This window comes from Takifugu rubripes, chromosome 15 (assembly GCF_901000725.2).
Source record: "Takifugu rubripes chromosome 15, fTakRub1.2, whole genome shotgun sequence".
In the NCBI taxonomy this organism is placed as follows: Eukaryota; Metazoa; Chordata; class Actinopteri; order Tetraodontiformes; family Tetraodontidae; genus Takifugu; species Takifugu rubripes.
The window spans coordinates 4,520,417-4,533,961 of NC_042299.1; the positions used below are offsets into that span (position 1 = coordinate 4,520,417).

Here is a 13,545-nt window from a genome sequence, read left to right on the forward strand (position 1 = left end):
TCCTTTTATCTCTAAAGTTCTAGAGAAGGTGGTGGTGACTCAGTTACTGGAACACCTGCAGAGGAACAGCCTGTTTGAGATGTTTCAGTCATCCTTTAGAGCTCATCACAGCACAGAAACGGCACTTCTTAAAGTTACTAATGATGTCTGTGTCATCATCCAGGTCATTGTATCCAGAAGGCTTCTTCAGTTCATGAAGAACTGAAGAAGCCTTCTGGATATAAGGCGAAACGTCTTCAAGAGAAGAAACCCAGTCCAGTTGACATCGAAAACTACCGTGGTTACTCCTCATGTTTCTGGATCCCGTCAGCCTTGGCCTATAGCAGCATAGCTAAGATGTTAACCTAATGATTAGACGACCCCCTAAGTATGATAATTTGACTGTCTACGATAATAACTGGAACTACAGAATTAGTCACAATAAGCTTTTTCAAAGAGGTAGGTTTTAAGTCTGATCTTAAAAGTATGCAAGTATGTATGTTCCCACAGTCAGCACATCTGGTGATGGTCCAGTTGTTGGGATGGCCTGGTTAGCTTTTTCTCTGATAGCTAGAACTTTATCAGTGAAGAAGCTCATGAAGTCTTCACCACTAAGGGAAGAAGGGATACGTGGATCTAAAACACTGTGACTCTTGGTTAATTTGGTCAATTTGTTTAGTGATTCCTCATTGCCCAGTTCATCATGTGTTCCAGTTGGAGTCATCTAATTAGTTTATTAGGCTGATCATATATACAGTATATGGTAAGCAAACTGGGGGAGGTTATTGGATCAACTGGACAAAGATGACCTTTACCACAGTTTTGCTGTTGCATGCTGTTTGATCAGGATGTTCGTATCTGGATGTTCTTATCTGCTTGGATGTCTTTACGGTTGAAATCAACAGTGCTGTGCTAACAGTGAAACATCACATGTGGCTTTCTGCTGCTTGGAGCATTTTTTCTCCTAACTTCTGACCTGGTTTGTAGTCCAGTGATGGAGGTGCCCACAGACGAGCCTTTTTCTGAAGAGGAGGCGAGGGTATACCTCAGAGACGTAATTCTGGGGATAGAGTATCGTAAGTGTCTCACATACATACTCACACATCAGCACCTAGATAAGCGATAGGAGACCCTTTCCTGTTTTCTCTCTTTATTACAGGCATTGTGATTGAAATTGTAAAAGTAGAGCGCAGTGTGGTGTAATGTTCCCCACTCCAATAACGGTCCTGTTGTCGTTTCCATGCCTGCGGCTTCCTACAGTGTCTCCATTTGTTTTATTCAGCCCATTTCCCTGCTCATTAGGCCTACATCTACATCTCTGAGGGCCGTCTCTCAAAATTGTAGGGACAGGCGATGCAGCAACACAAGCAGACGATGATTTGTCAGGCAACTGCCTTCCCGTACGACAGCACTTCAGCACAGCAGATGATGCATCCTCCTCTGATTAAAAAGCTGTTTTTAACCGCCTGGCATTCAACTTGACCTTCTTAATAACAATCACTGGTGACTTGGAAACCTGATTTGAAGTGTATTTTTTGTCAGTTATTCACTATTGTCTATATAGAGGGCAGTGCTAACATAATGAAAGGTTACAACACACTCAACAATGTTTAAAAGCAACAACATGGAATCAAACTCAGTAAAATAAGTAGTGTGAGTACTGAACTACTTTCAGTCTTGGCTGATGGCACTCAATACTTTTGCAGGTAGATTTTTCGCTTAGCTTCCCAAGTGGATTTATGTCATTTCTTTGCTCTCCTGTTTATTGCCTCGACTGGTGGCATGGGAACATTTAAAGGCATTTCCAGAGAAATAGTATGATTTCTTCATTTTTTTCTGCATCCAATGATTTATAATTGAACCCATGTTATTTGTGGAAAACGACCCAGCTTTTTAAATGTGCGCTCTCGAACTTGCACTCAAACAGTTGATATTAATATACAAAATAGAACTGGGCTGTTGTTTCAGATATCACCTCACACCCCCCACCTTATCATTTCACATACATTTAATTTTGCATCTACTCTTACAGCTTAAGGCATTAAAACTGTTCTCATTATGTGTGGTTTAACTGCAGTAATATTAGAGTTAATGATAATTAATTGCAATTGAAAGGCCTCAACAAGCACCCCTTATCAAACCAGTGAAGTGTCCGGGGCTCATGCCAGAATAACTGTTAAACAAATCTACAGTTAAAAATGACGGCTTAATGCAACAGTCCAGTAATCTGTTTGCTTCTTCCTCCTCAGTGCACTACCAGAAGATCATCCACCGAGATATCAAACCCTCAAACCTGCTGCTGGACGATGATGGCCATGTGAAGATAGCAGACTTTGGGGTCAGCAACCAGTTTGAAGGCAATGATGCCTTACTGTCCAGCACTGCTGGCACTCCCGCTTTTATGGCTCCAGAGACCCTCTCAGACACACGGAAGAGCTTCAGTGGAAAAGTGAGTTGGCTTCTCCAAAGCATACATAAAGAGATCAAGAACTCAGCCAGTCTGTAAATTATGAATTAGTTGAGCGGAAAACACTGTTACACATCTAAAACAGGAACGCTTATAACCCTAAAAGGATTTTGAATATGCTGTGCACATTATAAATTTCTCTTGCACAATTCTGCCAGCAGAACTGCCCAACTAAACGTAATGCATGCATGATGGTTTTGGCGAAAGAAGGACCTTGTTTGTCCATCAAAACGGGGCCAGAATTGAATATTTTGATTGCAGCAGTGGAAGAGGCTTTTAAGTACCTCAGGCTGCTGGTCCCTAATGCTTGGACCAAATGATTGGTCTGATTGGTCTCATTCTCTGTCTGATTTAGGTTTGATATTCAACTCACGTTCAGATAGCTCTGTATCTTGCAACATAAATACATAAATGAGAATAAATTTGCTGCGAAACATTCACAGCTTGAGCATACCGTTTGCTCCAGCATAATAGGGCTGAAAGTCTGTGTTGCGCCCTCTGAAGTAATGCTCTGACTCTCCCAGGCTCTGGACCTGTGGGCCATGGGCGTCACCCTCTACTGTTTTGTCTTCGGGAAGGCAAGTGTGCATTTTCTCTGCTACACAATCAGCGAAGGCTGACATGGGCCTGTCAGATGGAAACTATTGTCTTGTCTTGATGTGGCAGCCGTCCAGTTCATTTATATAAATGAATATATGCTTGAAGCCCATTACTGTTCTTGTTTTCTTGACAAGAAAACTCTGGCACAATTCATTGCCTTTCTTTTGTTTCTCTTCCCTCCCCACCTCAGTGCCCATTTATTGATGAGAACATATTGGCTTTGCACAATAAGATAAGGACAGAGCCTGTGGAGTTCCCAGAAAGGTAAGTCAATTTCCTGTATCCCTCCCCTGTGTTACTGTCTCCTGCAGCCTGAACTTCTGCTGTATGCATACTCATTTTTTTCCAGAAAATATTAGCATTACCAAATGTCACCTTTTATGCAAGCAAAACAGATGCTGGAAAAATGGGTGGAGGCATGAATAGTGTGGCCTCTCGTATCTTTTTGACTTCTGAAAGAACAAAGGGAATGTGGACAGGGCTACCAGAGTGAAAAACAATGAGAAGGAAGATTTGTCCCTTCACTGTGGGCATGAGAGACGCCAGTTGCATTTTCATCAAACGCCATAAACTAAATAGCACATCACATAATAGGATTAAAATCACTGAGAAGCAATTAATGACTACAATAGGTCCTTGCAGGTATAGTTTAATGTTTTCACTGTTGATATCATTGCATATGTTGATGGCCGAGTAATAACAACAACAGCAACAATAAACACTACAGTTTGTATTTAGGTGTCCTCGTCAGTTCTGGGCTGCTGATATTCTGGTAGTTTACGCCCAGACAAATTAAAACACATCAGTTAATACACAGTTCTATAATTTGTAAATTATTCCTTTATGTTTCTGTGGTTCCCTCAGTGTTCTGAGTCTCTTTCTCATTGTTTTGTTCCCTACTTCTGGGTTATTAAGGCCAAGCTTTCAATTATTATTATTCCTGCTGGCCTCAGTGATGTCATAAAATGACTGATTCTGAACCCACTTTTATATGACTGGAGATGACTATGACAGCCAGGATCCAGGACCACTCGCTCATTATATTGTGCTTTTCTGTGCAGGCCAGCGATCAGTGAAGAGCTGCGCACTCTGATCCTAAGAATGCTGGACAAAAACCCAGACACCAGGATCATGCTCTCTGAGATCAAAGTACCATGAAAACAGACACAGGCCAGACACTGAACTCTATAAGTCAGCCTCTGAGATATTTGTTTTTTATGCTTTCAGATGGATCAATGGGTGACCCAGGGAGGCACAGATCTATTGCCCCTTGAGCAGGAGCACTGCACAGTGGTGGAGGTGACAGAGGAGGACATCCAGAACTCAGTCAAGTTTGTCCCAAGCCTCTCCGCAGTGGTAAGAAACCCTGATCATCATCATCATCATCATCCGTGCTGGATATGTGAAGATGCATCAACATCCTCATATGAAGGCTGTATCATGTGAGCATTTATATCGGGTAGGGTGGAGGCCTTTGTTCCAGAACTCCCAGAGGATTCTTGCGCTTCCGCTCTGGCTCCTAATCATGTTAGGGATAAATATCCAAAAACCAGGAGAGCATTCCAGCCAAGCAAACAATCATTTATTCTTGCAGGAAGGACCAATGTCACAACATACAATTAAAAATTAAGGACAAGCTGTTTTCAGTATTTATACACACTTCAGAGCTGATCAAACCTCTTAGATGAGAAGTAAAATCGCTTCAAGAAACTCAAAAATTCCAGTTGATACGATTCAACTACCAGAATTACCATGACTTGGATGACTGAGAACCTTTACAGACATTTATACACAAAGGTCATCAGGAAATACGCATCTGGACTCATTCCAATCTCTGCTTGCATCTGGAGGTTCTGGTATCTGATGGCCCATTTTATGATACCCTATAATAAATTTTGTACTACCTCAAAGGCCTTCCTCAGGCCTCAAACAATTCCTTATTTTTATAGAATTTAATCCACAGGTTTAAACATTCTACTGATCATCACAATCAATCAATCAATCAATCAATCAATCAATCAATCAATCAATCAATCAATCAATCAATCAATCTTTATTTATGTAGCATCTGTTACAATCAAAATTATTTCTAGGTGCTTTACAGAATCCCAGGGCCTGACCTCCAACAAGCAACAGTGGCAAGGAAAAACTCCTCTTGAACAGGAAGAAACCTTGAGCAGGACCAGGCTCATATAGGGGGATCCTCCTGCTGATGGTTGGCTGGGTAGAGAGAGAGGAGAAGGGAGAGGACAGGTAGAGGAGAGAATAGGTAGAACATACAGAAATACATAAAGAAATACATTATGTTGATTAAAATAAGCTGCCGGTAGAGTCGAGTTGAGTGGGTCAGCGAGGTCAGAGTTCAGTAGGTCAGCATGCAGCTCTGAAGGTGGCGATACCTGTAGATGAATACAGGGGGGGCAGAAAAACTACACAAGAAATAACAACGCTGTGGGGTGACAGAGGCCTGTCAGGTGATCATGTTTCTGGACCCCGGCAGCCTCGACCTATAGCAGCGTAACTAAAATGTTAACCTAATAATTAGACGACCCCTTAAGTATGATAATTTGTCTGTCTAGGATAGTAACTGGGACTAAAGAATTAGTGACAATAAGCTTTTTCAAAGAGGTAGGTTTTAAGTCTAATCTTAAAAGTAGAGATGGAGTCAGCCTCCCGTGCCTGGACAGGGAGCTGGTAATGGGCAGCCAATGAACAGATGACAGTACAAGAGTTATGTGTCAATACCTGTCAGAACTCTAGCTGTGGCATTTTGGATCACCTGGAGGCTTCTTAAAGAGTTTTTTGGACACCCTGATATTAAAGAATTACAATAGTCCAGCATGGAAGTAACAAATGCATGGACTAACCTTTCAGCATCATGCCGCGTTAGTAGCTTCCTGATCTTTACAATGTTCCTCAAAAAGGCACTTCTAGAGACTAATTTAATGTGTGAGTTGGAGACATTTTGATCAAAAGTTACTCCAAGATTCCCCACAGAGAGACTAGATGCTAAGGAGATACCATCTAGAGTGATAATGTGATCTAATCTATCCCTGAGAGGTTCAGGACCAAACACCATGACCTCAGTTTTTCCTGAATTAAGGAGAAGGAAATTTGAAAACATCCAAGACTTTATGTCTTTAAGACAGGTCTGAAGCTTCACTAACTGCTCTGCCTCCTCTGGTTTCATGGATAGATATAGCAGAGTGTCATCAGCATAGCAATGAAAATTTATTCTGTGCTGCTGAATAATGTTTCCTAAGGAAAGCAAGTACAAGGTGAAAAGGATTGGTCCAAGTGCAGAACCTTGTGAAATCCATGGCTAACCCTACTGTATGAAGAGGGACATGAGCAAACTGGTATCTATCTGATAAATATGCTCTAAACCAGTCTAGTGCTGTCCTGTCATCATTATTAGTCTTTCTGAATGTGCTTAAGCACAAGACTGTAACTGAAGACTGCAAAAGAATATATGTTTACATGGTGCTGTTTGTGGCATAAAAACACCATCTCATACTGCTGAGCAACCCCAGGTGTCCACTGTTGCTTTATTTCCTCATGACGTCATAGAAGGGTCATTTTGTACGTGGTCAGCTCTGATAACTGTCCTCTGCTCTATGTGAATGTTTCAGATTCTGGTCAGAGCTATGCTAAGGAAGCGCTCCTTCAGTAATCCATTTGACTGTCCGAGCAGGAGAGAAGAAAGGTCAATGTCAGCGCCCAGCAGTCTCCTCATGTAAGTCAGCCAACATCTGTGAAGACTGAGCATCTGAGCTGTAGAAGGTGAACCAAGCAGAGCCAATGTAGTAGCTCTGGGTTGCCATAGGATAAGAATAAGGATAAAAGACTTTATTGATCCCACATCGGGGAAATTGCACGTTACAGCGGTAGCCCGTGGTGTACAAAAGTACTAAAAGAAAAAAAAGAAAAGACTCTTCTATTATGTACATTGCTATGTACATTGTAGAGTATATACAGAAATTAAAAATTATGTACAGGAGTGTCGGACAGTGTGAAGAAAAATGAAGGTGCAAATAAGATGTGCAAATAAGACATTCCAGAGGTAGGATGATTAGTTAGTGCAAATATGCCAAACATGGGTTATTGGTGCTACAATTAAGTGTTGAACAATCTGACGGCAGTTTGGATAAATGACCTGCGGTAACGTTCCCTTTTACACCATGGATGTAACAGTCTGCTGCTGAAGGAGCTGTTTAAGGCCCCCACAGTCTCGTGTAGGGGGTGAGAGGGGGTGTCCATAATTGATGTCAACTTGGCTAACATCCTCCTCTCACCCACCTCCTCAATGGAGTCCAAAGAACAGTCCAGGACTGAGCCAGCCCTTCTGATCAGTTTGTTGAGTCTCCTCCTGTCCCTCTCTGAGCTTCCACAGCTCCAGCAGACCACAGCATAGAAGTTCACCGATGCCACCACAGAGTCGTAAAAAGTCCTAAGCAATGACCTGCACACTCCAAAGGACCTCAGTCTCCTCAACAGATGAAGACGACTTTGGCCCTTCTTGTACAGCGCGTCTGTGTTATGAGTCCAATCCAGTTTATTGTTGAGATGAACACCCAGGTATTTGTACTCCTCTACGATCTCAATGTCCAAACCCTGGATGTTCACGGGTGCAATGTGAGAAGCCTTCCTACTGAAGTCGATCACTGTCTTGCTGGTGTTGATGCGCAGATGGTTCAGTTCACACCAGGCGACAAAGTTGGTGATGACCTTCCTGTATTCCAGTTCGTTCCCCTCAGACACACGTCCAACGATGGCTGTATCGTCGGAGAACTTCTGGAGGTGGCAGCTGTCCGAGTTGTGGCTGAAGTCCGATGTGTAGAGAGTGAAGAGGAAGGGAGAGAGAACTGTACCCTGCGGTGCCCCCGTGCTGCAGACTACCATGTCGGCCTCACAGTCACTGAGCCTCACGTACTGTAGTCTGTTGGTGAGGTAGTTGGTGGTCCAGGCAGCTAGGTGACAGTCGACTCCGGCTCCCTCCATCTTCCCTCTCAGCAATGATGGCTGGATTGTGTTGAAGGCACTGGAGAAGTCAAAGAACATGACTCTTACAGTGCTCCCAGTGCTCTCTAGGTGTGAGAGTGACCGGTGCAGCAATGCCCGGTCGATAAGCAAACTGTAGAGGGTCCATCTTGCTGTCCACCAGCTGTCGGAGGTGGGTGAGAACGATCCTCTCTATGGTCTTCATCAGGTGAGAGGTTAAAGCCACTGGCCTGAAGTGGTTGGGCTCCCTGGCGTCCACAGTCTTAGGAACCGGAACCACACATGATGTTTTCCACAGTAGTGGAACTCTCTACAGACTGAGGCTCAGGTTGAAGATGTGCAGGAGTACTCCACAGAGCTGATCTGCTCAGTCCTTGAGTAGTCTGGAGTTGATGCCATCAGGGCCAGTAGCTTTCCTTGTCTTGGTCCTCCTCAGCTCCTTCCTCACCTGATCAGCTGTAATGGAGAGGCGAGGTGTGACTCCTGGTGGGTGAGGAAGGGGGTTGGACTGGGAGGGTCGATCTGGCAGGGGGTGGAGGGAGGTGGCGTGGTGGACCCGTAACACCTCCGGCACCGGAGGTATTACGGGGGGAGAGGGGGGATGGTGATGTGACAGCACAGTCAGGTCTGGGCTTTGATGAGTGGGAGAGGGAGGGGGAGGGGCAGCACAGTCGAATCTGTTGAAAAAGGAATTCAACTCATTTGCCCAGTCCTGGCCCCCAGATTCAGGGCCCCTCCCACTCCATAGTGCCATAATTCATTCATCCATCATATGCATCAGGGCTTAGAGCTTTCATAAGAGTTTCTTTGCTGTATATAGCATTAAACCGCCGAAAAATAGTCTTATATAATGATGCTCCGGGCTGACCTTGGTTGTCTTTTATGCTTTATAAAACATTGCAGGGATGAAGGCCAAATATGTATCTCATTGACAGAGTTTTAACATATATAATTCTACTGGGAGCATATTGAAGCCTCTAGTATAGCTGCTGGTGGCCTTGGTGTGTATTATTGCTCAAGCACACTTTATCATGAAGATTGTTGCCTGCAGGCTCGAGAAATTACACTAATACACTAATTTAGGATTGTATTAGAGTTCTCCTTCTTCTAAGCTGATGTGTCCCCTGTTTCTCTGTAGGTGCTCCCCTAAGTGTTTTGGAGGACACAAATGGGAGTTTATGACATAGTGCCCTCTACTGGAACATAAAACCCAACAGAATCCCACATAACTGTTATTAAAGTCTCACTCTTCTGCCCTTTTATAAGGTCTAAATAAAATGACTGGGGCATTAATACCTTATATGAAGTTATCAAACACACCAGTAAACTCAAAGATTTCCTGGTTATGATTTGAAGATGAGAGAGAACAATTTGGAATGTTTATTAGCTGACTATTCTGCAAAAACATTGGGATCATTCTGTTCTTTTGTAATTTTCACCTCCATGTTACCAACAGTTAAAATGATTAAGCAGTGTGATGCAGGCACTATGAGACTGAGTTTGATTCCCCAGTGTGGTCAGAAACACAAAGACAGTGGAGCAAGGAAGTAGTTTTGGTTCCTATTTACTTAGATGGACTTACCGTACATTTTGAGAGTTATTATTTATTGGTAACTGTAAAATGTTTGTACTGTTAATGAATTAAATAAATAAGTTATGAGTCCCAAATGTTGCAGTTAAAACTGTTATGCTAAAGAACTACAGAAAACCAGCTTTTATTTTGTTAATATCATCCTGGAATGGGATTTATCTTGAAGTTACCCATCAGCTTCCTGTTGGGGACGTCTGAGGCTTTCTTCTCTCTCACCTGTGACCTCTTCATCTTTTTCTCCCACTTTGCTGCAGGGATTCATGGCCCTTTCGGCCCTCTTTAAAACTCCACCCCTCGCTCAGGTAACTCTGTAAGCCGCTCTGTGTGACCCGCTGCCAGCTACTGCTCCTAAATCACTGTGTTCACCATCCTGTCAGACCCCAGCCCATCCCTTGGTTTGTCTCATCCCAGCAGCCACATGGCTCTCACCCCCAATCCACCACTACTGTCATTTGATGATGTATCCCATAAAGAAATCATTTCGTTAGCATTCGTCACACGGCAGTCTAATCAGAAAATAGCTTTCTGGTTACCTGCTGCATTCAAGAGGCAAAGCTTTGTAGTGCAGTAGCAACTCAAACTTGAATATTTCTGTGTTTTGTGGCATAAAATATTAACTCCACTGCATTTGGTCAATTCAGTGATCTTGTAGGTTCTGCATTAAAGTCAATAAGTGGTTTTAAAAATGTTTTTGTGGGCATGTTGATTTAAAAAAAAAAAGAAGAAGAAAGAAAAAGAAGAAAAAAAAGAAAAGAAAACTTAAATTACTGTACTCGGAGGAGTTTTTCCTGAATTTTCGTGTCCTTTTTCCTTGAGTGGCTCCAATCTTGATTCCTAACAAACCTGAAAACTATACGCATACTAAGAATTTGACCATTAATTTACAATCTGTCTGTCTATGTGTGTCAATTTACTTCAAATTTCAGCAATACAACAAATGTATATTAATAAAATGACTCTGACACTAATGATCAGAGAATTTTTCAACTTTATTTTGTTGTTTTAAGGTCAAAAATACTTTTATTATCAGGTACTGTCATGTATTTGCTCAGATTATATGTGTCTTAGTGACCTGTAGGTGCTTTTTTGCAACACTGGTGTTCCTTAAATCCTCTCAATAACACTTTTTTTTTTTTTTTATTCTGTCTGTGTTATTTCAGAAAGAGCAGTGCAGGAGAGGGACCCAGAGAAAGTGAGCTGGAGGACCTGCATGAGGATGAGCCTTCCTCTTAATATCCAGCCGCACGTTCTTGTCGCACCAGTGAGACACTACAGATTTATCTGTTTGTGCACCAAATCTGTTTGTTCTTTGCACTATTATTGAAGCTAATGTGCTTGACTTGGTATTTTTCTGCCCTCTTCTTGAGTCACAAGAGCTTTTTTCCTGGCTCAAATGCTTTCTGTTGTGACTGTTGGGTCAAGAGAGGAAGTTATGGATCATTAATGATTGTTGGAAAAGAAAAAAATATATTTTTGAGATGTCAGAACATATTCTGACCTACCTTCTGCATGATGAATAATTAAACAGTCCACAAAAAAAAATCAGAAAAATACATGCTTATTTTCGTTTCTGATCAGTTTTAATATTGTAAATACTGTAAATGTCCCGAGGTCTCATCTTTCTTGTGCCATCAGCTCCTTTTACTTCGGAACCACAGTGAGGTGTTGCCTTCACAGTCCTCAGGCTCAGAACCAGGTGCCAGCTGTCTAAAGTGTGTTAATGCAGAAAGTTCACTATTTGTACTGCTCTTAAACCCTTCTCAATGTCTTGTGTACAATTATGCTTTGATGCTCTCGCATCTTCTGTTTTCTTTCATTTCTGTTGTCTATTGCGCTGTAGACTGGAGGAGGAAATTCACTTTCGCTATGAATTTGTTAGTGTCACTCTCGGTGTCAAAATGAAGTAAGTTCTTTGTTTGTGAGGCAGTCAAAAACTTGTTTAAGACTTGCTCTGTACTGAGTTTGGACTGGAGATCCTGAAGTCAAAATGGGTCATGCCTCAAAAAGTGGTTGAGAGTGACCATGATAAGATCCAGTAGGGCTTTCAGGTCCAGCAAGACATTTTGGTGGTGGAGAGAGGCATGAAGAGGACTGATGGATGCAGCAATCCCAAGTTATTGTGACTTCAGGAAAACAGTGAAACTGGACGAATACCAGGGGCTGATGGGTATGAGGACATCAGTGATCCCTGTGGGAATTGGAGCACCTAGAGCAAGTGGCTCCAGCAGATCCCAGGTAAAACTTAACAAGAATCCCACATGGGTGTCCGCATAAAGAGATCTTTGCCTCAGAGACGGAGAGTCATTCATCCATTTTCCACTGTTGTTGTTACACAGGTGTGTGAACCATCAGCAGTCATTTGCATGTTTACAGGCCACACTGTAAAACAACCCTACTGTAGTCTTAAGCCTTTGTTTTTAGCATAAATACTCTGCAGTTATGCAATGTGTCTTGTGCATGTGCACTCAGCAGATGGACAGAGGAAGCTCTGACTGCAGTGTAAATGCCAGACTGCATTTCAGTTCAATATGGTTGCTTTGGTTCTCTTTTGGTTACACAACATAGTCCACAGGTAGTTCAAGGAAACCCCCACCGAACCCCACAGCCCCTCTAACAGATGAAATAATGAGTGTGTTTTCATTTTGGGGTGAATTTTTCAGAACTCTTCCATTTGTGGGATATGACCCACTGAAGGCCTGTTTGAACTAAAAACATGAAACTTGGAGTTGAATTTTTCTAAGAATGATCTTTTGAATGATTACTGATGTGTTTTTACGGACGTCTTTACATGTTGTCTTCAAGGGCAGCATCAGTTTGGGTCAGAATTGTTAAAAAGCTTGTGAGGGTGCCTTAAAAAGATCCAAGAATGATCTAGTCTACCTGTGATTCTGTGCAGGGGTTCAGAACATGCATCAGTGTAGTACTCGCCCCGGCCCTCAGTCTTTGGTTTATATTAGATTATATGATTTTAGTTGTCCTTGTTGGAGATACAGAATCACTGCCTCTTTTTAAAATATTTGCACTTTGCATAAAGATACCTACACCTGTACAGTTTATGTGCAAGATTAATTGCTTGAGGATGTTCTGCATGGTGCAACATTGCTGCTAAAGCTTTTAAACATTTGAAAAATTATTTATTCTTTTGTGTCAAAACCTGTTGCAGCGATAGTTGTTTTGCTGTTTGACAATGTTGTTAATGTTGATGTTGTTGTTTCCTGTACTTTTTCTACTGCTCCCAAATCCTTCAGATTTGCATGTTGAGTCTGGATAGCCCCTGGACATGTGACCAGGTCATCGTAGGGTGAAGTATGCAATCAGATATAGTTCTTTTTTCTGTTAGGATGAATGTGATCCCTCCCTCTTCCCCTAAGGCCTTGTTACATCTCAATTACCATCACTTGTGAAACTGTCTTGTGAAATAACATAATTTCTGTATTGCCTATGTAGGAAATTACCTAGTATTCCTCAGAATCTTCTGAATCCACATGCACATGAATATGCACACTGTGGCACAGATTTGCACTCTCACTGATCTCAAAGCTTTGTGTTGCCACTGTAATCAAATGAAAAAAGAAAGTGAACAAATGAACTAATTCATTTGTAACAATTTCAGCTCACATGTAAATCCAAATTTTACTACTTCTGTGTTAATGCAACTGTCTTTTACATGAATTGACTGTACCTGCTGTCTTTTGTTATTTAGAATCTGATTGTATGTCAAATTGAAACCTATAGTATGTAAACCTTAATGCTGTCATGTATGTAAATATGTATTGATTCATACTGGACTGTATAAAGAAGCAATTTTTTTGCATGCTTTTGTAAACCTACACATAATCATTGATAATAAAGAGGGTAAATAATTTCTGATGCATTTTTCTGCCATTGAAACAGTAGGAATGAGGAC

At 41.9% G+C, this 13,545-nt stretch overlaps 1 protein-coding gene across 2 annotated transcripts in view; it reads left to right on the forward strand.

Moving 5' to 3' along the window:
- The window catches only part of camkk1a (calcium/calmodulin-dependent protein kinase kinase 1, alpha a), an 83,716-nt gene extending 70,213 nt beyond the window's left edge, over positions 1–13,503 (forward strand). Inside the window, exons 9-17 of one of the 2 annotated variants that reach the window (XM_029848786.1) lie at positions 967–1,055; positions 2,229–2,428; positions 2,971–3,024; positions 3,237–3,310; positions 4,108–4,195; positions 4,274–4,402; positions 6,679–6,782; positions 9,893–9,940; positions 10,799–13,503. In XM_029848786.1, the coding sequence (XP_029704646.1) occupies positions 967–1,055; positions 2,229–2,428; positions 2,971–3,024; positions 3,237–3,310; positions 4,108–4,195; positions 4,274–4,402; positions 6,679–6,782; positions 9,893–9,940; positions 10,799–10,871 (859 nt within the window). In that variant the 3' untranslated portion in view covers positions 10,872–13,503. The remainder of the gene's footprint in view (positions 1–966; positions 1,056–2,228; positions 2,429–2,970; positions 3,025–3,236; positions 3,311–4,107; positions 4,196–4,273; positions 4,403–6,678; positions 6,783–9,892; positions 9,941–10,798) is intronic. The other variant, XM_029848787.1, reaches the window with a different exon arrangement.
- The last annotated feature ends 42 nt before the right edge of the window (positions 13,504–13,545 follow it).